General features: G+C 34.0%; 2 protein-coding genes across 2 annotated transcripts; one reads left to right on the forward strand and one right to left on the reverse strand.

The window, feature by feature from the left end:
- Positions 1–14: 14 nt before the first annotated feature.
- Positions 15–15,652, reverse strand: LOC122037469 (CCR4-NOT transcription complex subunit 1-like; the record flags this gene model as incomplete). Its single annotated transcript, XM_042596963.1, has 20 exons — positions 15,428–15,652; positions 14,653–14,947; positions 14,309–14,537; positions 13,877–14,216; positions 13,679–13,792; positions 13,482–13,610; positions 13,222–13,398; positions 12,943–13,134; positions 6,058–6,195; positions 5,852–5,977; positions 5,510–5,754; positions 3,281–3,384; positions 2,095–2,189; positions 1,787–2,023; positions 1,288–1,500; positions 1,026–1,110; positions 770–867; positions 451–596; positions 242–350; positions 15–161 (listed from the first exon to the last, which is right to left on the reverse strand). Coding segments are annotated over exons 1-20 (3,315 nt in total), but the record flags the coding sequence as incomplete, so codon positions are not given.
- A 2,631-nt stretch (positions 15,653–18,283) lies between these two features.
- Positions 18,284–20,285, forward strand: LOC122037480 (membrane steroid-binding protein 1-like). The gene is made up of 2 exons (XM_042596978.1): positions 18,284–18,646; positions 19,686–20,285. The coding sequence occupies exons 1-2, from the start codon at positions 18,348–18,350 to the stop codon at positions 20,149–20,151; spliced, it is 765 nt and encodes a 254-aa protein (XP_042452912.1). The 5' UTR covers positions 18,284–18,347; the 3' UTR covers positions 20,152–20,285.
- The last annotated feature ends 6,326 nt before the right edge of the window (positions 20,286–26,611 follow it).

The raw sequence follows: 26,611 nt of genomic DNA on the forward strand, positions 1-26,611 counted from the left end.
GTAAAAGGGAATACCTCTATAATCAAAGCTTTGGGATCAATTTCTTTTGCACGCAATGCTTGATTCCTACCAATGGTAAATTTCCCAAGCCAACTACCAAGATTTTTAAGAAGTGATCGTTCTTCAGAACTGGATTTAATAAGATCAGATCTTAGCAACACCTAAACAAAGAAGAGGTCAGAAAAAGGAAGATAAATTAGCATTAATAAAACAATTTGAGATGAGCAACAAGACCAAGAACCTTGCAGTTCTCATACGTAGCTTTCACTATCTCCTTATTTAACATTTTTGAGTTAACTTTCTCCAAGAATTTTAGGTACAAGTCGTGAAAATTTGGTTCAATGCTTGCCCTACAAGAGAGCCCATTAATGGAAATCCAGGTAAACTTCAAACAAAAATCAAAGTAAAGGAATGGATATGAAAACTACATCAGAGAACATCCATATCAACCTTTTCATCACCATGTACTGTGCAAACCAAGGATAATATTGCTCCTTGAGAACTTCACTGAACTCTTTAGCTTTTGCTTCCATGTTTGAAGTTGAAATGTTGTTGATCATGAAAAATATCTTGTCTTGGATTTCTGATGGAGGAACCTAAACAAAAGGCATATACCCAGTAATTATAAATGGCCATTGAGATTCAAGATCACAAACTAAGAAATAGTAATGCCCCAATGATCCTAAGCTTGGTATACAGGATTTCTCCGCATTGAGGACAACAAAGTACAAAATCAATGGACTCAAACATCCAAAGATATGAGAGCAACCTCAATTGGTGTATCTCTCCTCTCAGCTGCAGCAACAAGTGTTTCAATGTTTAATGCAGCCCCAAAACCTGTGTTGTAAGAAGGTTGCCGAAGCATGCCTATAAAAATAATATCAATCATGTTCCACAATGATATACCAAAAGGTATTAGGAAATAAAAATTAGAAATAGACATAAAGCACCTCAAGCTTGCAGTGCCTATTCCACATGGTAACAAAGGAACTAAAAATAATAACTTTAAATCTTTTTTATCTTACCAGAAGCTGTAGTGCCCCGAGCACGAAGGAAATTTGGGGATGATGTAACAGAAGCTGCTGTGGCAACAGAATGATGAGATGTGATCTGCAAATGATGTAAAATATTTGTCACCGGATTGATAAGTCCTAGAGAGCATTCGGGAAAGCAAAAAATCAACATTAATGAAAACAGAAGTCAGCCATGAGTCTTCATAAGCATTTCAATGAATTTAGTAGAGAAAGTTTAACTTCAATATCATCATCACATAAATTAAACAAACACCTTCTGGTTAGCAACTGATTCTGACGATCCAGAAAGAAATGAAGATTGCCCAGTATGTGATGAAGGAGGCTTTGTATGAGTGGCAGACATGGCAGAAGCTTTGCTCTTTTCACCAAGAAAACCCTGATGCCTCTGCTGCAACTGCAAAGAGGAAAACTGGTGGCCCAGGTGGATAGAAGCTGAACCCATCATGTGCCATGATGACTCAGATGCCTGTGTTAAAAAAAAAGAATTGAAAGCCATTTTACTCAAATAAATGGAAGTCTAATATTATCCTATCTGAAAGTGAATGTAAGAATGAGATGGTGTACAAAACCAAAGCAAGTAACAAATACTCAAAATTCAAAATGGAGATTTCTCAAAAGCATCCAAACTCTATCTAGAGTTCTAAGAACTAAGCCAGCAGAAAACTATATATAAATCCAATCTAAGCTTTTTATGAAGACATGAAAGAATTGATAGGCATACAATTGATATAACGGATTTTACCAATACATACCTCCATGGTTTCAGTAGAAGGTGCTCCAGAGCTTTGTTGATCAATGCTAATTGGGTTACCACTATTTGACTCTGACTGGCTAGAGGAAATCCTCGTGAGTGCTCGTTCAATGAATGAAACCAATTCAGCATGTGTACCACGCAAATGAGATATCTGTAATATGTGATTGCAATAGGCGGGCCACTCAACTAGACGATCTGTAAACTGCTCTAATGCATTGGCACCAAACATAAACATCTGAATCAAACAGAACTATAGTTATCATCTAGAATTAGAAAATATAAAGGAAGAAGAAGATATAAACAAACTTTAGAATCAACAGATTTACGCAACGCATGGATAACCCCACGTAAAGCGATACCAAGCGCAATATCTGTCACCAGTTGGTGCTTTATTAAAGAACCTATGCAAATAGGAATAGTCAAAAAAAATGTTCTAAGAGAAAAATAAAACAAAAATATTTGGCAATTAAAACTAGGATGAAAATGACAACCAGATACAAAATCTTACTGCAAAATTTTAAGGCGGTGATTATTGGAGAACACATTGAAGTTAATTTTGTCAACATGTTGGTTGTTGAAGTGTCAGGCTGGATTCGTATTAGGACACAAAAATTTTAACGTAAGCTGCAGCCGGTTTTGGTGGAGAAATACCCAAATTGAGTTATGCTAGATCTTGAGTTTTGCATCAAAACAACAAGAACACTATCTCCTAGGGAAATGGTAACTTATAAACTTTATGGACATAATTATGTAACATGACCTTATATAGGGACTAGACGAGAATAAGATTCTACCCATAAAATCTACTAAAGAGACTAACCTGAATAATTTACTAAAACAATGGTTACATGATTTGCAATGAAGCCCAGGATCCGCTTCAGTTTCCAATAGTGACTTCTGCATACCCTACCTTTCTCACTTCATGTATGTTGAAATACCAATTAATATGTTTGTCAAAATATTGCAAGGTTTAATTTCGCATTTTCATCCAAAAAGTTAAATTAGCACAATAAGTTACCTTAGAAATAACTCTAGTAAATACAAAAAGATTATAACTCAAGAGTGCACACGCGAAGGGATCTGTGTATCAGATACCCTTTATAGACAATAATATTGAATCAGCACAAGAAGGGAAAACAAGTACAAAATTAACACACTATGAACAGAAATACAAATATGCTTTTTGTGGTATTCCTTCAGAAGGAGAATCATGAGAAAAAAACATAACTAAGAGAGCAAAATTTAACAAAAACAATTTTTAATTTGAGTGTACATCTAAAAGGAAATAAAAGGTTGAACAGATATCTAGCAGAAAAACAAAAGATATTAAAAGGAAAAGAGCATGATAAAGATAAATAATGACTTGGTTTCTTTGGGAAACACATTCCAAAAGGAAAGAAAATGTACAAAAGATAAAGAAGAAACAAATACATAAAAAAAGAAAAGGACATAACAGATTGATAAATAACTAGAACCAAATTATGACTCTCACCGAAGAGCACTGCAACTATCTTTAGTTGCCTGTCGGGATACTTGGGGAAGAACTTGTACTCATCAAATAGATTGTGGATGATACAGTCCAAGATCTTCTGCTGCCTGAAATTAATTGAACGAAATTTTAAAAAAAAAAAAACCTCTACAATTAACAACTAAAAGAGAAACAAAATGAATAGATTCTTCAATAGTGTAACTATTAGCAAAATAAAAACAAAGAGTGTCCTTGGAACTTCTATGAGTTTCTTTGTGAATGGTTATAGACTAAGTGATAAAGGAATTAATACAATTGAAGGATTTGAATTTTCAAGGAATGGATGCAGCAAGAACAACTTCCCATATATATATACACAATAGTTGAGTTTCCAAGAATATTTTTTTGTATATCCTAGAAAACATGAAAAAAAAAAAGAAAAACAGAAACTCTCAGAACAATTGCTGAAGATGGAGGTTCAGACACAGAAAAGAAATAATATGGACAAGCCAACATAATCATTACTACTTAAAATGAAAAATGTGAAGCGGAGTAACTTGATAAACAGTGATACAACCTTTTGGTTGGATATCAAAAGTAAACATTTCTTTCCTGAAAAACTTGAGTACTCAAGTGTATTAGAATACCTACTTTTTAGCATAATCCATTAAGCATATTTCAACTCCTCGCTACTGTAAAATGAAATTGTGAAGCACAGTGACGTCATAAATAATGCCACATCTAGAGGCATTAAATGGGCCAGACTGTGAGAGTTGGGTCATGTACTCATGCCAGGCTGGGCCAAACTTTCCCCATGAGTCAGACTAGGGCAGAGTTTCTCAAAATTCCCATTCTCAATTGTCATTCTCTTAATGTCGTTAATTTCTCTACTAACCTCTCAAATTTATTATTATTATTTTTATAAATTTTAATTTTATTTTTATTAGCATTATTATTTACTTTATAAAATCCTATCTAATCCACACAGGGTCATCGTCTTAGCCACAACTCCACCATTACTGGATGAACTGCACATGACACAATAAAAGGGTCGAAACAGGCCTAGGCACATGCAAGGTGTATCAACACCTCTAGCTACATCCTTTTGATTTGGCATCAACATTAGCATTTCTTTCTTGAAAAGCATTAGTACATGTAGACAAAATAACAAAAGTGTGTTAAAATCAATAATCTTAGGCAAATAGTACTTTAAGCATGTTTCAACTCCTCAAAAACAATTGCTGAACTTTTAACTAAAATTTGAATTTATCATTTCCAAATTGAAAACAAGCATTGCAAAATACACATAAAAACTAGCAACACATGAACGCATATTAATGGGCATGTTCATGGATATTTTTTACACAGATTCATATAAGCAAATGATATGTTCCACAGCAAACATCCTAGTCTCACAATAATAGGTAAAAAAGGGTTTATAAACTTAGATGAGCCATCTTACTTCAGTTTAAACATTCTAACTTAGTAGTTGATTTCTAACATTGTTAACTAAGGTTTAAGTATTCGAACTTAGTTGTTGGTTGTAACAAATTTAATGGGTTAATTTCCTCATCTCAGGTTGTGGTAGGTAGTACCAGCATTCTAACCTAGTGGCTGGTTCTAACAAATTTAATGGGTTGGTTTCCTCATCTCAAGTTGCGGTAGGTAGTAGCATAGCAAACCTATGCATACTGAGGTATTCAAAGATAGATGAGATGGCAGAGCTATTTTATTTTATCATATCTTGCTTGCCTAATTAGCTATCCTGTAATTAAATGTTTTTGCTTACTGTATTTCCCTTTTTCCTACCCTGCAATTTCAACATGGTTTTTAGTTCAAATTTCCAACCTGCCCTCTTGAACAACAAAGCATATCATGCCAATAAGCAGGAATGTCAAGAGAGAGTGTATCATCACAAGCAAGATGCCAGAGTGTGGTTTGTTCAAATGGTATCATCTTGCTGAAAGAGTCCACATCTAAGCAGTCACCTGCAATTGATGGCAAATAGGCAAACTACAAGCACATATTGATTCCAACTGCTAGATGAACCAGGTCATGACATGTCACCCATAAAGTCTATAATCAAAGTTCTCTGACTATAGAACAGAAACGTAACCATAATAAATCATAATATTTGACCAATACTCAAAATTTAAACAATCGCTCAGTCTGACAATGCAGAGAAGTAGAATGGAAAAGGAATGCTCCTGAATTACAATGGAAATTCAACTAAGAATCACTAACTCAACAGACCTCGGATCAGAAGATTCTTTGAAACGTGCAAGCATCTGAATCATAGCATCAATGGTCAACTGTCCAGAGAACATCTGATGGAAATAGGTATTCACCTCTGCATCTATATCATCTGAAACACCCTCTGAAACTGTCGGAACCAATGGTTCAACAGTTGGAATCCTTGGATTAGATGATACATGCAGTTTCTTTATTTCCTCAAAATGCTGGTTAGAAATAAACTGTCCAGAATGTGCCTGGAGAACCTGAACATTGGAATTTTATATTTGTGATGTTACGCAATGTCATGAATAAATGGATTATATGCATCAACACTAATAGAAACAGGAACTATGAAATGACCTTGAAGAATATTGAACATGTTTCATGATATTCATTCAAAATAGCTGATCGAGACTCTGGAAGAGAGACATCTGGGATATCAGCTATTGCATCACCGAGTGCTTCTTTTAGAAACCTTAGACAATCCTGGGGTCATAGAACTTCTTGAACCAAGAAAAGCAAGGGAACCAATTATTCAAAGTATACTCATATTATCGTAACATTACCTCAAAAAAAACATCTTTATATGCAGTCAAATATTCATTCAACCAATTCTCGAGATTAATGTGATCTTTCCTGGAAGCAACAGCAGCCAATCTAATGCTAAAAGGAAAAGGAGTTGCGACCAGAACGGATGATAAAATCTGCAAAAAAAAAAAAAGTTGGGTATGTAAATAAGCACATCTAAATGAGAGCTACACATCCATCAACGAAAACTATTACAAATGAAATGTTTACTTGCTTGTATAAAGTACAAGAATAGTGATACATAAAGATTGTGGATTTGTTAGCCTTTAGCAATTAGCAATTTATAGATTAAGAATAGGTCATCCTATTGCAGATTTACTGACACGAGATTTAAAGTTTACCAAAGCGGAATGTTGTTTGTGCAATTATGGAGGGGTAAACCTATTTTCCTTCAGCCTGCGGTTGACTTTTTCAAGCATGATAAAGATTTTACAGCCTGAATTACACTAGGCAACAGACCATGCCCGGCATAAAAATAGGAGATTATTTAAACAATTGCCTTGTAGATAGAAATCATCTTTCTCTATCCCATAAACACCTTACACATTCCTCAATTCAACTCTTCCATTACCTCTCTTTATCAAAAGACTGTCCTAATCAAATCCAACTCAAACATTATTGCTCATATTGCCTCATTTCCATCCAAATTGAGACCCTTCTGTTAATGTCATTTTTAAAGGTGATGCTGTCAGAAAAGCAAGCAGGTTCAAGCAGAAACTACTTTCAGTAACACACTTCATATTTACAATCCTACCAAGAAATCCGAGTATCAGAACTCTCAGTCACTGGTTCCACAGTCAGAAATCCAACTGGGACCTACATGTCTCATCAATGATCTCCAAGAGGAACATCCATAAAAAAAAAAACTCATGGCGCATCAGGTTTATATACTAACAAAAATATGGAACTGCAGAACGGGCAAGTGAATCTTAACCTGAGAATTTTACATCTGGTTCAAATATGCAATTAAATTACCATGTTTATGAATATCACGTATTTTATTTCAATATTTTTCAATTCCCAAAATCATCCCATCTTTCATGACATCATCTAATGTATTTTAAAATTACTAAGGATCAGCTGTCAGATCCCATCAAAGCTGTGTGCGAAGGCAATGAATATTGTGTTTGCTAGCATATGACTCAATTATTGAACCTACCAGATCTTCAATTAAGCTCTATGACAAGAGAAATAAATGCAGAATCATCCAAGCATATGAACCTATTATTGAACCACCCCATGTCAACAATGTTGCCAAGAAAACGCAATGCATCTGCATTAACAATCAAAGCAAGCCTCCTATACACCAACCTTCTAAGATACAAATGGTAAATCATATATCAAAGACTAATTCAGGTAACAGGAACTTTCAAATATTAACCATGCAACATTATGGATAATGTTTCACTCGACAAATAATTAGAATCAGATGTTTGGCATTCGGCCTTGGCACAATAGTAAAGTTGTTGCCGTGTGACCTTGTGGTTATGGGTTCGAGTAATGGAATCAACCTCTTGTAATGCAAGCTAAGGCTACATACAATAGACCCAACCAATGTGGCTCGACCATTCTCAAGACCTCGCATTGACAAGAACTTCATACGCCTTTTTTTTTAGATGTTTGCCATACAAAAAGGTTAATTCGTAAGCCTATCCAAATAAAATATAAAACCTTTTTAAAAAATTGCATTGCATCAATTGAAGTAGTTTTTTCTACAAGCTTATGAGTTATTTATAAATCTTACATAATTATTCAAAAGTTTCCCATTATTATTCAACAACCAAACTTTTTCCCACTAAGTGGGGTCGGCTATATGAATCTTTTTACGTCATTAAGCTCTATCTCCTACTATATCATCATCTCTATTTAAATAAATTTTATCTTGTTTTAATATTGCTAACCAAGTCTTGTTTTGGTCTTCCTCTTCCTCGTTTGATATGCGTGTTTGTCATAGTTTCACATCGTCTAAATGGAAAATTTATTAGACATCTAAGTACATGCTCATACCATCTTAAACATGTCTTACGGAGTTCTCCCTCGATAGATGCAACTCCGACTCTCTCAAATGCTCTCATTTCTTATTTTATCCATCTGGTATGTCCACACATCCACCTTAACATCCACATCTCTACAACTCTCATCTTCTGCTCATGTGCTCGAGTCATACCCCACATTCAATTTCATATAATATAGCAAGTATAACCGCGGTTTTATATAACTTTCCTTAAAGTTTTAGAAGTACTTTAAGTCACATAAAACACCCGACATTCTCCTCTATTTCAACCATCCTGCTTGTATTTTATGTAGAGCCGTCAATTCAGGTTGGGTCCGTCGAGATGACCCACCCCGCCAAACAATTTAAGCGAGTTGGGTTGAAATTTTTTCAACCTAAGCCCGTCACGGGCCGACCCACATGGGCCCGTGACTCGTGCGGGTCGACCCGCAACAGGCTTGGTTTGGCCCGTGGATTGAACAACACATGTAAGCTAAGTTTTATGTCAATTTATTATTTTTTTTTGTTATAATTTTAAAATAAAAATAGTACTTTTTATTAAACATAAGAACTCGTTTATGCCCATTTATATTTAAAATATCTATTTCTGGATACATTTAATTGATGAAACCTTTCCGAAATAAAACGTTGAAGATATAAAACATTTTTTCAATTTTTTTTAAATTTTTGATAGGCCTGCGGGTTGGCATGCCTAATCCGCAACCCGCCTTGGATTGAGTCGAGTTGGGAATTTCCCAATCCGCCAAGATGACGGGTTCCTTCCCTGCCCCGCCAAATGGTTGGCCCACCATGACAGCTCTAATTTTAAGTAAAACATCTCTCTCAATCTCTCCATCATTTTGTAAAAATGATCTTAAATATTTAAAGCTCTCGATTCCGGGCAACTTGTCATCTCCTATCTTAACAATTGGCTCATTACACCTAATATTACTAAACTTAAATTCCATATATTCTGTCTTTAATCTACTAAACCTAAAACATATCCCTTCTAGTGTTTCCCGCTAAGATTCTAGTTTAGCATTTATTCTTTCACATGTTTCATCTACCAAAATAATATCATCTGAAAATAACATGCACCACGATCCTGTGTCTTGAATGTGCGCCGTGAGTTCGTTCATAATTAGTGTAAAAAATTAGGACTTAGAATTGATCCTTGATGTGACTCTATTATTCCGCCTGAAGTCTTTACTCTAATTGTTACATCCTCATACAGATCATTAATTAGTTTAATATATGTTATGCTAACAACTCTCTTATCTAGAATTCTGCATATAATTTCTCTTAAGATTCTATCATAAGTTTTTTCGCGTCTATTGTCGACTTTCCATACATGAACCCAAATTAATTTTCGGTCGCTATGATCTCCTTAATCTTTTTTCTATTACTTTTTCTCAAAATTTCATAGTATGACTCATTAGTTTAATACTCCTAATACTGTTCGGCTCGGTTCAGTTCGTTTACATCCCTATATGTCTTCCTTGTTCTTATGCAAGGGAACTAGAGTAATTATCCTCCATTGATCAACTATTTTTTTCGTTTTCAATATCATATTAAATAATTTTGTAAGTCATTCAATACTTTATTTCCCTAAGCACTTCCATACCTCTATCGAAATATCATCTGGTCCAACGACTTTTACATCCCATTTAAAATTTATTCTACTTCTGAAGTTTGAATTTTACGATAAAAATTTAAATTTCTACGTCGTTGACTTCTATTTCCTAAGTTATTTGGTCACCTAAATTTAAATAAATTTCCTATCATTATTTTATTGTTCCTAACCAAGCCTCTATTGTTCTTCCTGTTCCTCGTTTGATATGTATATTTATCATAATTTTGTACGCCTAACTGATCACTTATTGGTCATCTAAGTACATAGTCTTTACCATCATAAACGTATCTATCGAAGTTTTTTCTCCATAAATCAACTCCGCTTTCTCTTTAATGCTCTCATCTCTGCAACTTCCTTGTTCTGCTCATGAGCTCGAGTCATTATCTCAACTTTCAGTTTGAATTTTACGATAAAAATTTAAATTTCTATGCTCATTTGACTTCTTAAATTACCTAAGTTAAGTTGGTCACCTAAACCTTCATAAAAAAGTTGATGAAAATACCTCTTCCACCGTTCTTTTATTTCTCCATCGTTTACTAGTACTCTATTACATTCATCTTTAATACATTTTATTTGGAAGATCTGTTTTCTTCCTTTCACTCACTTTAGTTATTTTGTAAATGTCTCTTTCCCCTCCTTTTATATCCAATTTTTTATATAATCGTTCAAAAGTTTATATTTTTTTAAGTTTTCCTGGTTTTTATAAATATATAATCCCTTATAAACTATTCATTTTTTCCTTCATTTCTCTTGTAATTTCTCATTCCACCACCAACATTTTTTACTTAATGGTGCATGTCCCTTTAACTAAAACACTCTTAGCTACTATTTTCAGCTTTGATATCATCTTATCCCATGTCATATTAGAATCACTGTATTTACACTTAATGCTTGTACTCCTACCTTCTCCTTAAATATATTTTATTTACCATCATTTAATTTTCACCACTTAATTCTATGAGTTGTATATAGTTTTTTTAACTAAAATATTCTTCTCTTTTCTTAAAAAAACATATTAGTTAATATAAGGTCATATGCTATCGCAAAATCTAATATAGTTTTTCCTTCCTCATTTCTCGTTCCAAACTCATAACTCTCATGTATCCTCTCATATTCCTCATGTTTCACTCCGACATGCACATTTAAATAACCTCGTGTTAAAATCATTTCATTTGACGAAATGTTTTATAATATTTCATCTAAATCATCACAAAACCTTGATTTGGTTGTTTCATCTAATCCTACTTGTGGTACATATACACGCTAATTATGTTCATAGTTTCTTTTGTCACTATTATCTTAAGGGTTATAATTCTATCCCATTTTCTAACTACTCCTACAACTTCATCCTTTAACGAACTATCTACAATAATACTCACTCATTTCTTACTTTACTCTTTCCCGTGTACCATAACTTAAAACCTGAATTCTCTATCATCCTTGCCTTCTCACTTAGTACACACAAAATACTAATTCTTCTCCTAATCATCGTATACACGACCTCCATTGATTTACCAGTGAGGGGTCCTATGGTTCATGTTCCAAATCTTCAATTATTAGTTTTCCTATTATATTTGTTCTTATCCAACCTATGGTGTGAGAGTTCTTATCTATTTAACACTACACCCATTATATAGTGGTCTTTGCAGATACGTTTCAGTCGGACCCTACAACGTGAACTCTTTCATATTTAGCACTACACCTGAGTTCTGGAGATATAGCGGTCCTTGCCGAGACATTACAATCGGACTCTGCAACGCATTCCTTCCGGAGAACAAACTAACATTAGCACAATAGTTTAATTGATTCATTTATTGAATATTTGGTATAGTTTTAAGGCTGGCTGGCAACCTAACGCAATCCTCCTCTATCCAGGCTTAAGACCGGCCATGACCAGTCGTCATGGGTAGAGTTTAACTGGTGTCGCCATGACTGGTCCTTTCCCATTATTATTCATACAACATCTAATTACATTAGCAATTATGTGAAGATAAAGATCATAAAGGTTTAGAAGTCTTCTGTACCATAAGGAATATAATTAGAAATCAAATCCAGCGAATATTAATAGTTAAATGAAAACTGGAATTGGAATCAGGAAAGTCCAGTCATAAAACAATGATAACAGTTGACTGATTGGATCAGACAAATTGAAATTGTATAAAATCATAATTCAAATAAAAATGCAGGAACCAAAACAGAAGAAAACATCTAATAATAGAGAAGATACAAGAAGATACGCAGGAATCCTAAAAAATATAGGTAATTTCTCTATTTTTTTGGCAATTACTTGGATTATTAACCCCAAACAATATGCATCATTTAGCAGTTAGCGTAAAACAAAAGTATAATAATAAAACACCCAATTTGACCGGGTTCTAGTTGTTTCAATATTTCAAAAGCATTGTTAATCAATTTAAGTTGAAGTTTAAAAATGATTTATATTCCCTTCATAGTAGAGAAAATAATTGTTTGCCCCTTTATTGAATAAAGCCCCTCTTTGCAGAAGAGAAAAAGTAAAATGTATGCATAAATCATCTTACTAAATTGACAGGCAAGTAGCAACATGAAAATAAAACTACAGGCAAGTTACACTCCCAGCAAGTTGTTCTTTAGTAAATGCATGAGAAATCACAATCATCATTGACAGATGGAGTGTTAATGTGTGTCTATATGTTTGGTGCACTCATAAAATAGAGAATTACGGTGAACATAAAGTACTGATCTATTGCCAGCAATTGCAAAAGCAAACCCCTCCATTGGTCGGGCAAGCTTTCTAAGAATCCTCGAAGAACTAGGTTGGGATTTATGTGCCATAGATGAGCAAATGTGCAGCTTCTTGAGGGATCTTTTAGAATCACAAAAAATAATGTAGAAGATACTTCATAATGGATGAGATTGTACGTAAGAGCAATAAAAAACACTCCATTGGTCAATGAAAATGAGCATTGGTCAATGAAAATGAAGATATTTAAGCGAGATCAAAATAAAATTATATAGAACAGGATAATAAGAATGACATGTTAAAGTCCCACCAAAAAATCACATAGTCAGTAGCCGTATATTTGCTTATTGTTTGGAATACCAATATAATAGTAGGTAGTTTAATAGTTAATGGAAAAAAAAAATGTTCAGGATAATATTTAATGCCTTGGCTGCAAAAGCTAAGAAAATTGCATAATACAAAAGGTAAATATCATGCCTGGAACAATATAATATTGCTAAATCAACAGCAATTACCTTCAGATCATCACATAGATCCACAATCCTAAATAAAATCTCGGGATCAATCAAGCTTTCTATGAATCCTCGAAGAACTAGGTTGGGATTTATTTTCCATAGATGAGCAAGTATGCTGCTTTTTGAGGGATCTTGTAGAATCACATGAAATAATGTAGAAGATACTTCATACTGGATGAGATTGTAAGTAGTCTGTTTGGAACAATAAAAAATAATCAATTTCATTATTCAGTAAAAAACACACCTTCCAGAAACTCAGGAAGTGAAAGAATATCATACACTAATGTGAGCAACTCCAATAAGTAAAACCTCAGGATACTGACTAAGAGGGTAATCTAATATGACCCTGACCAAACTAGCATGGCCACTTTCGGCAAGCTGGCATAAAATCTCCAACAGATCTAGACAAAACCATGCCTGATTTCCATTCTTGAGATGCTCTAGATCAGCAATTGACTGAAAAAATATCAGAACAACAGTTTTGCATGAAGAAACTAATGAATATGCAAATACATAACCACAATAGCAATAGCAAATACCAGCTGCCTTGAACAGTGTTTGAATGTGAAAACTTCAGGAGGAGCTGACACAGCATATCTCAAAAAAGAAAGCTGCCCTTCAGCATTCTTCCAAGCAGAGCCGCAAATAGCATGGAGTGGGAAAGGATCCTATCAAGCAAACTTAGCCTTTAGCATGCTAGTGAAAAGTTTATTTTACATCCGCAAGCAAAGAGTACCTGACATGCACTTTTATATATGGACATTAAAAGTGAAAATGCAGTTTCATCCGGAATCACAAAGCCCTCGTGGTCAAGGTTTTCCATTACAAGTGCCCAATTTGTCTTTGGAGCCTGCATACAAGTTAGGATTAAGAAAATGTTTCTTATATAAGATAAATTTTTACCTTTGCAGCACTAGACAAAAATTAAACTCACAATTTCCTTAATTGTTTCAACAAGAACATTAACATTCCACGTGTTCAATGGTGAAGAATCACTAGCAAAGCAGCTACCGAGAGCTGAACAGAAAGTTGCATGAACATTTAGAGGATCTTCAAGATTGGAATGATTGCAGGCAATTATCCCTATTAACTTTGAAATTGTCTCTTCATTGAGTGGTTGGAATTGAGACAGTATCTCTTTACAATGAGAAATGCCAATTGTGCATCCATAGCCCAATTCTGCCACTATGTCAGCCATGCTAATCTCCTTTTCAATTTCAGCTAATGCAGCATCAAAATCATTGTCAAAACATCCAGAGAATAATTCCAAATGCCTGTGATATAACAAAGTATGGATGAAAAACTTGAAATTTGAGTTGCTCAGGATGCTCAAACTTACAATTTTCACTAGATACATTCAAACAACCTGAAATTGTTGACAGCAATGCTCTCATTTGTCAGCAACGGGGCTGACAAGAAAAAAGATCTCCCTTTCAGTTGAAGAAGAGATAGAATTCTAGTAAAAGAATCCATGTGCTTTGAAAGCCCTTCAGTTCGATAGAGAAACATGACAATATCATGAATTTGCTCTGTGTGCAAAGTGGAGGAAGGATTTGCACATAATTCCTCAATTTGAGCAATGCAAAAATTTTGACCTAACAATCAAAGACGTTGTTCAATCACATAATATAAAATTGAGAAAATGCACTTTTGAAATATATGAGAGAAGAAGAAAAGGTAGTATTCTTGGATCCAAGTAAACAAACTAACCTCTCATCTTTAAATCTGGATTATTAGAGTCCAATAAAGCAAGCCCAACGCCTATTTTCTCAGCCACTGACATACCCAGTGTGTTAGAAATATCTTCAAGGAGACTTTCATTTATCGAAATGCTACTCAAAGCTTCAGAAAGGTTTGTACTGAAATGTGGTTTGTCTAGCAAATATCTCACAACAGAAGAAACCAAATCTTTTTTCAGCGGAGGAATATCTCCATCTTTAACTAAAATTTGATCCAAACACGTCTGAAGCAAGAAGGTGCTGCCCTCACTTCCACACTCCACGAGCTGAAAGAAAATTGATAAGGTTATATGAGATAAGAGATCATTTGAGTTGGACGACAAAAACATTTTCAATATTCTTTTTTAGTAGATAACAGCGGCCAAGATTGATAAGAATAAAGAGCAGCAAATATATACATATAAGACTCTAGCAAGGTATTCCATTTCAAATCTTCCATCAGGACCTTACTGTCCAGGAAAAAAAACAAAGAACAAACCGGCATAGTTTTATTTGCCGGGTACAAAGAATGGGCATCTGCGAAGCAGAAATCAAGAAGGCTAGTCAAGAAGTTTAATTTTAACAGGGTTTTTGACACCCACCCCCAATCGAGAACACACCAAAGCCTAATCTCTGTAACACCGATCAATTCGCCATACATATAGAATGAACCGTCGCCCTCTCGAGGGAGGCGCTACTCGCTGTCTATGCCGATCAAAAAATCGAGAAAACAATGCGACAACTGAGCAGGATACGGGTCCAGTTACCTGGAAGAGTTCCCGGAGGGTGGAGTCGAAGTTGAACTCGTTCACGCTCTGCAGCAGGAACCGGATCTGACCGGCGAAGATGAAGGAGGAAAGCATCGCGGCAGCGTCGGCAACGGTGGAAGCGGAGGATGGCCGAGCAGCGCTAGGGTTTCCAAGCTGATGGAAGAACCGAGCGAGAGACAGAGGGGAATCGCGGTTTTGGAACGAACAGCAGGAAAAGGCTTTGCCTAGAGATGACCAGATTTATCATTTATAGCCATGGGATATGGATATCATTAAAATCAATAAAGGTTATTTTATAAAAACAACCCCAAGGTACACTATTTCATACCACACCACAATAGGTTGTTAATATTAACATAGTCCTTGCATTTACTGATAATTTAAGGAAAGAAATAAAGTTAAATATTTTTTATTTAAAATAGGTATTTTATTAAATACTAATTTTAAATAATTTTCATAACATAGTATGATGATATAAATAAGGCAAATAATAATGTATTTGAAATATAATAATGCTAAAATATGATAGGGAACTTTTTAAAAATATTAAAATAACATCTTATTCGTCGTATTTTAATATCTAAAGTTTTTTTTAGAACAATTTAATTAAAACTATATTATCTTAGAGTAATTTGATTAAAATTTATTATTTCCAATAATTTTATTAAAAAATATTCCAAAAGGAGTACACAAATTACATTATCTTACATTCCAAAAATTGAATTAGACCGGTATCTTTTCTGATTTATCTTGATAACTAATAAAAAATTTTACGGAGTTAATCATTTCCATAATTAGTCATATAAGTTAGATATATAATGTAAAAAAATCATCAAAATATAGTCCCAACATCGTGCAACCATAAGATGTTCGAGACAAATTAAAGCAATGACAATTTTTATGGTGGAATTTCAATTATGGAGATCAATTGTTGGGCAAATTATCAAGAATAATTTAATTTTGATTTATTCTAAAGATAATTGATAGTAAAAGATGATTATATTCAATGTTAGATGTCCTCTATATTTTGTTTTTAAAATATATAAAAAGAGATAAATCATGCTACAACTTATAACCAACCATTAAATTAACTAGAGGTGAAATTAAGAGGGTAGATGGTATTAGTTAAGAGATCAAATCCTCTAATATGTAATCTATAGTTATCCTAAAATCATTAGAGCAATATTTAACTATGTCAAAATCTTAACTAAAATTATATTATTTTAAAGTAATAATATTGATTAAAAAATATGCCATTTAAGATTAATTTTATCCAAACTATTTCATCTCAAATATGGAAGAGTATTTTAGACATAAAATTATTAGTTAAGTTTTTTAAAGTTTTCAAAAAGTAATATTATTTTGAAAATATAAATAATTAATTACTTCCTTTTAATATTCTCCTAAATACAGTTACACTTAATTATAGTTTTTATATAATGTAATTCACATCTTTTATATTGTCCAGATTATAACGGTTGGTTGGTATTAAGGTGACGTCTAGTTTTTTCTAGGAATTAGAATATAAATGGAATAATAATAATATTATGGAATGGTAATGAAAATAATAATATTATGGAATCTAAATAGAAATAATAGTAATATAGAATGGTAGAGAAAGTGATGAAATAAATTGAAGAAAGAGAAAATATGATAAAAAAAAATGAAGAAATAATGTATAATAAGAGAGGTCGTAAAAAGAAAATGATATGAAAGAAAATTTGAATAAATTTATATTAAGAGTATTTTTATTTAAAATAACTAAAATAATATTTAAGTTTTTGGATACGTTGAAAATTAAGGAAAAGATGCTCTTTTGTTCTATTACTTGTTTGTGAGGCGTCAATACTGTATAAGGCTTCTCCGCTTGAAAAAGACTTTGATAGTGGGCTTCAACTGCTTTGGATTAGCAATCAACTGATTGTAAACCAAGTAACTTCTTTTGTGTCTCTTTTCTTTCTTTAATTACTCAGTTTTCTTGTATGCAAGTGTTAGTTTAATAAATCTGTAATGTTTGAGAAAAATTCATTTATTATTGTGTAGACTATTTACCCCCCTCTAGCCGGCTACCAAGGATCCCAACAGAGAACGCGTGATAGGAGAAATTGAGGAGAGATAAAGTGTGATGAGATGAAAATTTGAATAAATTTATATTAAGAGTATTTTTATTTAAAATAACTAAAATAATATTTAAGTTTTTGGATACGTTGAAAATTAAGGAAAAGATGAATTTAATCCTTACTTAAAATTTTAAATTTTATTCCAAAATCTAATTTTCAATCAATGAAATAAAAGATTTATGAATAAATTCATTTTTCTATTGAGCGCACCAAACGTCGATGATTGCTGTATTAATAAAAGTAATCTCAATTAGTCTATTCAAAGGGTGATCGATTTGACCATTAGGATAAATTGAAAAGCGCATATAACGACTAATCAAGAAGTTTAACATCATTTGATTATGCTCCTCATTTAGAGAAATTTTTTTATAAATATATTATAACTTAAGTTTAAATTATAAATATCTGAATGATAATTTAAATGTTCTACCATGATATCATAGTCCGGGGGCATGATTGCTACAATAATAGATTTAAAAATCAAATCCTATATTTGGTTAGAAACAATGACACTGGAGGAGGATATTGAACGGTTTAAGATTAACTACATCTACTTTTTGCTCCATAATTTTTTATGCTACTTTTACATAATTTATGTCAAATATAAATTACAATTACATCCATAATAAGAATTAAATCATATTTTTTTTCTACGGTGAAAAAGCAACTAAAATGGATGCATCCAACAGTGGCATTGAGGGACCATGTCCGTTCCTCTATAAATGCAGTTCACGCTTTACATCTCCCTTTTCTAACTGCGCATCGGGATATCCGCTCCGAGAGAAAGAGAGAGAGAGATGGCGGTGGCGGAGGCTTGGGAGACGGCGAAGAAGGCGATCGAGGCGTACACAGGCCTGTCGCCGGCGATGTTCTTCACGGTGCTGGCGATAGCCTGGGCGCTTTACCACTTGGTGGCGGGGTTCCTGGCGCCGCCGCCGCCGCCTCCGTCTAGGAAGCGGGAAGAGGAGACCCTGCTGCCCCCCGTACAGCTCGGGGAGATCACCGAGGAGGAGCTCCGCGACTACGATGGATCCGATCCCAAGAAGCCGCTCCTCATGGCCATCAAGAGCCAGATCTATGACGTCACCCAGAGCAGGTTCGTCGCTCTCTCGATTTCTCGATGTGTTTGATCAGATTTTGGTGGATTATGTTTCGATCTGGACGGTTGCCCGATTCTTTGTAAGTTATATACGATTCAAGGCACTCGATGTTGGATCAAATGACTGATGTAAAATTTAAATCCTAAATTATGTATATGGTCATGTTTACTCCTGCTGTGCCTACGGTAAAAACTGGAAAGGAATCAAAACAATAGCAATTTCAGTGTGTTTGTCTCGGCACAAATAACAGGTAGTATCATTCAATCAATTTAGATCTTCAGCAAGAGGTTTTAATTGTGCACTGAAGTGGACAATCTGAACAAACCGATCTGCGATGAGGATCTTCAGCAAGAGGTTTTATTCGTCCTCATTATGTGGATTTTCCACGCCACCAAGTCATTTCATGATATATTCGACCAATTAGCAGAATACATTCAAAAAAATTTTCAGGCAAAACAACAGGTGGATTGCACAGTTAGTCCTCCTCTAGATTAACTATGCAATGTCCCTGCATCTTTATGTGGTTCCTAAATTTGAGAACTTTTGTTATGGAATTAATTGCATGAAAAATACATCTTCTCGTGTTTGTTATGCAAAAAAATGAATGATTCTTCCACTCAAAAGTTACTCATCTTGTTAGTTTTTAGCTATCATGGAACACTGGGAAATGATTTACCTAATTCATTTGATATTTTTTCGTACTTCAATGAAATATGATTGTAAATATGTAGCTTGTCCCAAGTATTTCTTTGTGAATACTGTGATCTTCCCTTAGAGGCTAATAGACATTGGTATTTACTTATCATAATATGATTGGTGAGTTCTTACTACCGTTCTTACTAATTATTAGAGTTGTGTCTATACTGTATTTCTTTGAATATACGCCATTGGCATGATATTCAATTTTACTTTCTCATGGACTGTTCCTTCAGATGGTAGAGAATTACATTTGGATTTTTTTTCTTTGCTGCATGTTTTGCATGAACAAACACCTTTAGAAGAAATTTTTGATGACTTTTATGTTCTCTTCTCCAGGATTTTCTATGGACCTGGAGGACCTTATGCTTTGTTTGCAGGCAAAGATGCAAGCCGAGCATTGGCAAAAATGTCTTTCGAACCAAAAGATCTAACCAGCGATCTCTCCGACCTCGGCCCTTTCGAGCTCGAGGCCTTGCAGGATTGGGAATACAAATTCATGAGTAAATATGCGAAAGTTGGGACAGTCAAAAAGACTGTCGCTGCGACTGATTCCTCTGGCTGTGGTCCCTCTGGAGTAACAGAAAATAGCACCCGGGAGGATGAATCTACCACCGAAACTGCTGGGAGTCGAGAGTTCCGTGCTAAAACCAACGATGATGGTAACACCGGCCATGATCAAGATGCCGAGCCAACAGAGAAGGATGTGAAACCAGTGGATCCAGCAGATGCAAACGAGAATTCTCCGGACGACGGTAAGGTAGAGTCGAAAGAAATTGGTAGTAGCAAGGACTCAAAAGAGTGACTCCGTTTATCCTCTCATCGGCATTAGACAAGTTACCGAATTTCTTAGCCAAGCAGTTGTTCTTATTACAGAAACTGGCATGTTTTACGTATGCACTGCAATATGCGAATAAACGTCGTTTGTGTTTTCCTCTATTGCATGGTCTTTGAACGCTGTGGCTCTTTTTTGCTCTGGCAGATCAAAGAAGGCACCTGGCAATTTGGCACTGTCTTGGACGAGCCTGAATATTTGCTACAGCCAATGTTGAGCTAAAACAGACCGAAAAAGCAAAAAAAAAAACACTTTGATTTGGTGAGTTAGATGAGCTACAGGTATACACGTCGCCATACATTTCCACCACGAGCTCATAGCGACCGAATTGGTAGTGGCCATTAAAATTTCATGCTATATAGCGATCGACATGTTAATTAGCGACGGACTAAATTTATCCTAGCTATTTCATATATATTACAACCTAATAGATAAGGTGGGAAAATATTAAATACATATTATGTATTTTATATATGTATATAGAGAGAGAAGTGTTATGTTACACGTTGTCTCATGCATGATGATATCTATGATTGTATCCGATCAATTCTGAATGGCCTGACTCACTTCCGAGTAAAATAATTTCATCAGTCGCATACGATCATAATGCATGATGAGTCAAGCAACATACCTAAATACATATAAATGCAGAGTCGGTCCTGGATTAGGGCTACCAGGGCCCTTGCCTAGGGTCCAAAAAATATAAATAAATAATTTTTTTTAATAAAATTTTTATTTTGTCTCACCCTCACGTTTCTCGTCGCTTGTTGCTGAAGCCATCTCTGAAGTGATGAAACCCTAGCTCTCTCGACTCTCACATCCATGACGATTCTCTTCGGCTGCCATCCTCACCGACCTCGGCGTCTCCAGTGCCTTTAACCTTACCATCGAGAGGATATCGCCAGTGTGATAACCTCAACGACTGCTCCTCCAGTCCTCTGGTCAGTAATCATTTTTATCGATTTGGGCAACCGCGATCCGCGATCAGATCTCGATTTTTCACCTAGTTAATTAGGGTTTTAATTTGTTATTTGATTAGGCAATCGATTAGGGTTTGTATACTTGGATTTTACCAAAATTTCAACTTCTACTTTTCAATTTGCAATTTTGCATCGAAATTGTTCAGTACAACCCCCTTATCAAACCTCCTTACTCCCTCTTTCACTCGAGATTAGTAAGAAGAGCAATCTGAGGAAGGATGCTCTTGTGGCTGTTATAGCGGCACAATCACAGCCCTACGGGCACAGCGCAAGCAGAGGAAAAAATGATAAGGCGAGGAGCATAATTGATAGAGAGAAGAGGGAGGAGGTGAATAGTAGGGCTTTATCCGTCAATTGAGGAGGAAGGCCACAAGGTCGTCTTCTTTATTGAGAAGAAGCGAGGGAAGATCAATTCCAAGAAGTTGCTCCCCTTATCGTCCATGAGGCCCTCAATGAGAGAATCATTGTCCTCCCATCAGCTTAGTACAACCACCTTATCAAATCAAGGGAAGAAAAAAAACATCACCTAAGTAAATACAAGTCAAGCAAAAAATAATAATAATATTAGATTGTTTTTTATTAATTCAAAATTTTTAAAATTACATACAACCCCCTTTTTTGCTCTTATCCATTTAGATACAACTTGCAATATGCTATCATATTTTCTGTTTATTATTTCCTTAGCTATCGACTAGCTCTGACCATGGACAACGACCCTTACTCCTCTTGTTGTCATCCTCCATCCGTCGTCCTCCTATAATATCACCTTCCTCCTCTACCTTGCTTATTCACCCCCTTTCTCTTTCACCGCTGACAACCATGACCACTCCTCCATAGCTAGACCCTTGCTCCCGTAGCTATAGTTGTCTACATGGTTGACCTGGTTTGTGGCTTCATCAATTGGACTGATATATCCTTCACCTGGTGTACTCTTACATCGATGCTGAAGACGAGCATCTATGGATTGAGATCTTACGTGAGACACTCAAGAATGACCTCACGTTGCGCTTGTAGATTGACTACATCTACCTCACCATTGGCAACAGCTCTCTAAAACTAGCGTCAAGGGCTAGCCTTCCGTCAAATATCATTACTAATAAATTAATTTAACAATTCATAAATAATAAAAAAATACATTCAATACAAATTTTAAATTAGGTAAAATATAAGAAAAGACGAGATGGTAATGCGCTCAAGCGAAGTGAATTTGGACCTCTTCTATGATGTCCGCATTGGAGTCAACTAACTTGGGATCGGATCGATTAGCCCAGCTCCTGGATCCGTCCTCGATAGTTGGTCACACTTAGTAGGCTCCTGATTAAGAAAAACAAGCAGATATCAACAAATGGATTTGTGTGTATGTGTGTGAGATACAAGAACTTTCTTATTGGTTTACTCTAAAAAGCCTTGGCTTTTAGTTATTTATTCTCTTCGAATGGATTCTTTTAGCTAGTAAATGATAAGTAGATTAACTAAGTTTACATGTCATTTAGCTAGTTTGATTAATATGCTTGTGTCTTTAATTGCATGAATAAGATCCCAACTTCTAAACAATTAAATTGTTGTGTTTTTTTATAAACTTGCATGATATCCGTGTTAGGTCTTATATAAGTGAATTTTGAATCAAAGAAAAATTCTCCATATCAGGTTTTATTGTTCTTTATTTATTGCTTATTGTTCATAATTATCTATCATCATGAAACAACTCTATGGATATCAAAAAAGACAAAAAAAAGAAAAAAAGACGAGGAGATAGCCCAAAGCTTAAGAGGTTCATTGAATAAATATTTTAGTAAAGAATCACACAACACAACAGAAATCTTAGTTCAGATTTTAAGTAATGAATTAAATGCAAATGAAGATTTTGTTGAAAATAATAATAATGAATATGAAGAATTTATGAGAAACGAAAGTGATGAGAATGAAAAATTTGTAGAAAATGAGAATGAAGAAACTACAGATCTTAATGATTTGAATGAAATTGAAATTGGAAAAACTAAAGATATTGATAATTGTGATGATGAGCGTACAAATGAATATCAATGTTCGATACCTAGATATGATATAAACATATTTAATCCAAGAGTTTGGGATAATCTTGATAAAAAAAGAGAGATTTACTTGTGAAAAGAGGTCCTAAAAGAGAAGATAGTATTAAGTTTCCTTTAGATAAAGAATCTCGACACTTTTCTCATACTTACTATGTTCAAATGTTACCAAATGGTGAGACTCGTGATTGAAAATGGTTAGTATATTCGAAGGAGTTGGACAAAATATTTTGTATTTGTTGTAAGTTGTTTAAAGTAATGCACACCAAAAGTAATTTAGCAAAAGAAGGAGTTAATGACTGGAAACATTTATGTGACAAACTTAAACAACATGAAAATAGTGTTGAACACCTCACTAATCTGAGAGTCTTTGTTGAACTACAAATGAGATTAAAGAAAACATTGACAATTGATAAGGAAATACAAGAACAAATTAAAAAGGACACAAAACATTGAAAACATGTTATGCTAAGAATAGTTGTTGTTGTAAAATGTCTTGCTATACATAATTTAACATTTCGTGGTACACATGACAAAATTTATGAAGATGGTAATGATAATTTTTTAGGTCTACTTGAAATGATTACAGATTTTTGATCCAATAATGCAAGAGCATTTTCGACTCATTCAAGATAAAAAGATTCATTATCACTATCTTATTCATAAAATTCAAAATGAGTTAATATCTCTTCTAGCTTCTAAAGTCAATAATGCAATAATTAAAAAAGTAAAAGAGGCAAAATATTTTCCAGTAATTCTTAATTGTACACCGGATGCAAGTCACAAATAACAAATGACTCTTATATTAAGATGTACAGATGTTTCAGAGACTCCAATTAAAATAGAAGAGTACTTTTTAGAATTTATAAATGTAGAAGATACAACTGGTTTAGGTATTTTCAATGAATTGTAAGTTGTTTTACAATCTTTATAACTTGATATTGATAATGTGAGAGGGCAATGTTATGATAATGGATCTAATATGAAAGACAAAAATCAAGGCGTGCAAAGAAGATTGCTTGACATTAATCCTAGAGTATTTTACATGTCATGTGGTTCTCATTCTCTTAACTTAGTTGTTTGTGACATGGTAAATTCTTGTGCTAAAGCAAAATTATTTTTTGGAGCATGTCAATTACACCGTGTTCTCTAATTCAACAAAAAAATAGAATATTTTGCTTGAATATATTGATGGATTAACTTTAAAATCATTATCAACTACAAGATGGGAAATCCATATTGAAACAATCAAAGCAATACTATCTCAAGCTTCCAAATCAGAGAAGCTTTGTTTAAATTAGCAGAAATAAGCGAAGATGATAAAGTAAGTAAAGATGTTTAAACTTTAGCATATGGTGAACTTTCAAGTTTTGAATTTATATTAAGTCTTGTTATTTGACATGATATTTTACATAAAATTAACTTAGTTAGAAAAAAATTACAGTAAGAGGATATGTGTTTTGATGTTGCTGTAAAATAAGTGTCTGGTCTTGTTTCCTTTTTTGAAAAATATAGAGAAAATGATTTTGCTCCTGTTATGGTTGATGCAAAAAAAATAGCATCTGATATGGAAATTGAGCCTATATTTCCTATAAAACGTAAAATTTGTAGAAAGAGATATTTTGATTAAATTGCTAACACTGAAAGAGAAAATCAATCACCAAAAGAATCTTTTCGAATAAATTATTTTATCTTAGTGGTCGATATTGCTCTTGGGCAATTGAAGAGTAGATTTGAACAGTTACAATATTTTGAATTTATATTTAGGTTCTTATATAATGTTGCAAAATTAGTTTCATTAGATGATGATGACTTGATGAGTTCTTGTGTTAATCTTGAAATAATTTAAGAAATGGTGACACTTCTGATATTGATGCAAAATATATGTTTTCAGAACTACAAGTTTTGTAAGTAATGTTATCAAGTGAATCTTATGAAACAAATAAAAACTGATCTTCCATTCAAATATTATATTTTTTAAAAAACAATGGATATATTTCCAAATGTGATGATTGCTTATAGGATATTATTGACAATACCCGTGATAGTGGCATCTGTCGAAATAAGTTTTTCAAAATTAAAATTAATAAAATCTTATTTACGGACCACAATGCCTCAAGATAGACTAAATGGATTAGTAATTTTATGCATTGAAAAGAATATTTTGGAAAACATTGAATATGATGTTATTATTGATGATTTTGCCTTTAAAAGTGTATCACGAATATACTTTAAATGAGTTACCTTTGTGTGTTTTTTGCAGGTGTATTACAACCGATCATTTAATTATATCATTTGCATTTACTCTCATTCGCACTTGTAGGTAAACATTTCATTACTTATGAGTACATGTGACATTGTATTTATGCTCTTAAAGTGTTCATAAGTCATAATAACTCCAGTACTTATGCTAATTGGTGCTATTCATACTCTTTTTCTTTTGGTGATTAGATTAATTGATAGTTTGATAAATTGATAATTTTTTGTTTACTGTGGCTTTCGGAGGGAAATGGTGGAGTATTCTCTGTGGTGGAAATTTTGTTTCAAGGAGCATCCTTTTTTATTGGAGTATTCTTGATATGCTTTGATACAAAGAAGTTTTATTCATGTCAGATTGGGTAGCTCTTCTTTTGGTGGTTGGTCGACTAGAGTATGGATGTTGCAGTGGGTATCTTGCAGGGAGGAGAAGCTTATTTACAAAATGTACCTATAAGGGGCTGGATTGAAGCTGTGATGTTGATAGTTTATGATATGTTGTGCAAGAATGTTATTATGATGTGCTGTGTTTATAGTGATTTTTTGTATTAGTCGTTGGAAATTTGTAAAGGTTGGTTTTTCATGTGTAGCACTTCTTTCTTATCAGAAAATGTGATGTTCTGATAGTGTAGGGGTTTATGCATTTGGTTGGTTTTGTTCTGATATGAGTTAGTATTTGATATGTTTTGATTCTAAGATACTATTGCTGTTGGAGTCTGATATTATGGTTTCTAAAGAAGGTGGAGCAATGTATATTTTTTGAAGGGTTGTATATGTGGCTGATTCATTGAGCAAAATTTTATTTGGTGGATTTCTAAAGGTTTTCTTTGTAATTGGGAGTTCGAAAAACATACCCTGTGGTTGTGCTTAATTTTGATCAGAAATTGATATTGATTTGTGGTGTTATTGGGGTTTGAGCCGCTGACTGAATTTGTTGATGAAGCTTTAATGTGTAAGTTGATTATTTGGGAGAGTTGGTGGATTTCCTACGTTATGTATTGGTGGTGTGGTGGTGGTTCTGAAAGTTCTATGGTGTTATGAAAGTTTGGAGATTTTGGTGCGTTCTACATGTTTGGGATTTCGTTTTGTGAGTTTGAAGGCTTTTGCTCAGCGTTCATTGTTGGTGGTTTTATATCAAGGAAGAGG

Source organism: Zingiber officinale, unplaced genomic scaffold (genome assembly GCF_018446385.1).
Source record: "Zingiber officinale cultivar Zhangliang unplaced genomic scaffold, Zo_v1.1 ctg51, whole genome shotgun sequence".
NCBI classification, from domain to species: domain Eukaryota; kingdom Viridiplantae; phylum Streptophyta; class Magnoliopsida; order Zingiberales; family Zingiberaceae; genus Zingiber; species Zingiber officinale.

What these genes read in the sequence shown, in the direction of transcription:
- LOC122037480 (XM_042596978.1), top strand. Translation starts at nt 18,348, where the DNA reads ATGGCGGTGGCGGAGGCTTGGGAGACGGCGAAGAAGGCGATCGAGGCG. An exon ending in TATGACGTCACCCAGAGCAG is followed by an intron (nt 18,647 to 19,685) that starts GTTCGTCGCTCT and finishes TCTCTTCTCCAG; the next exon opens with GATTTTCTATGGACCTGGAG.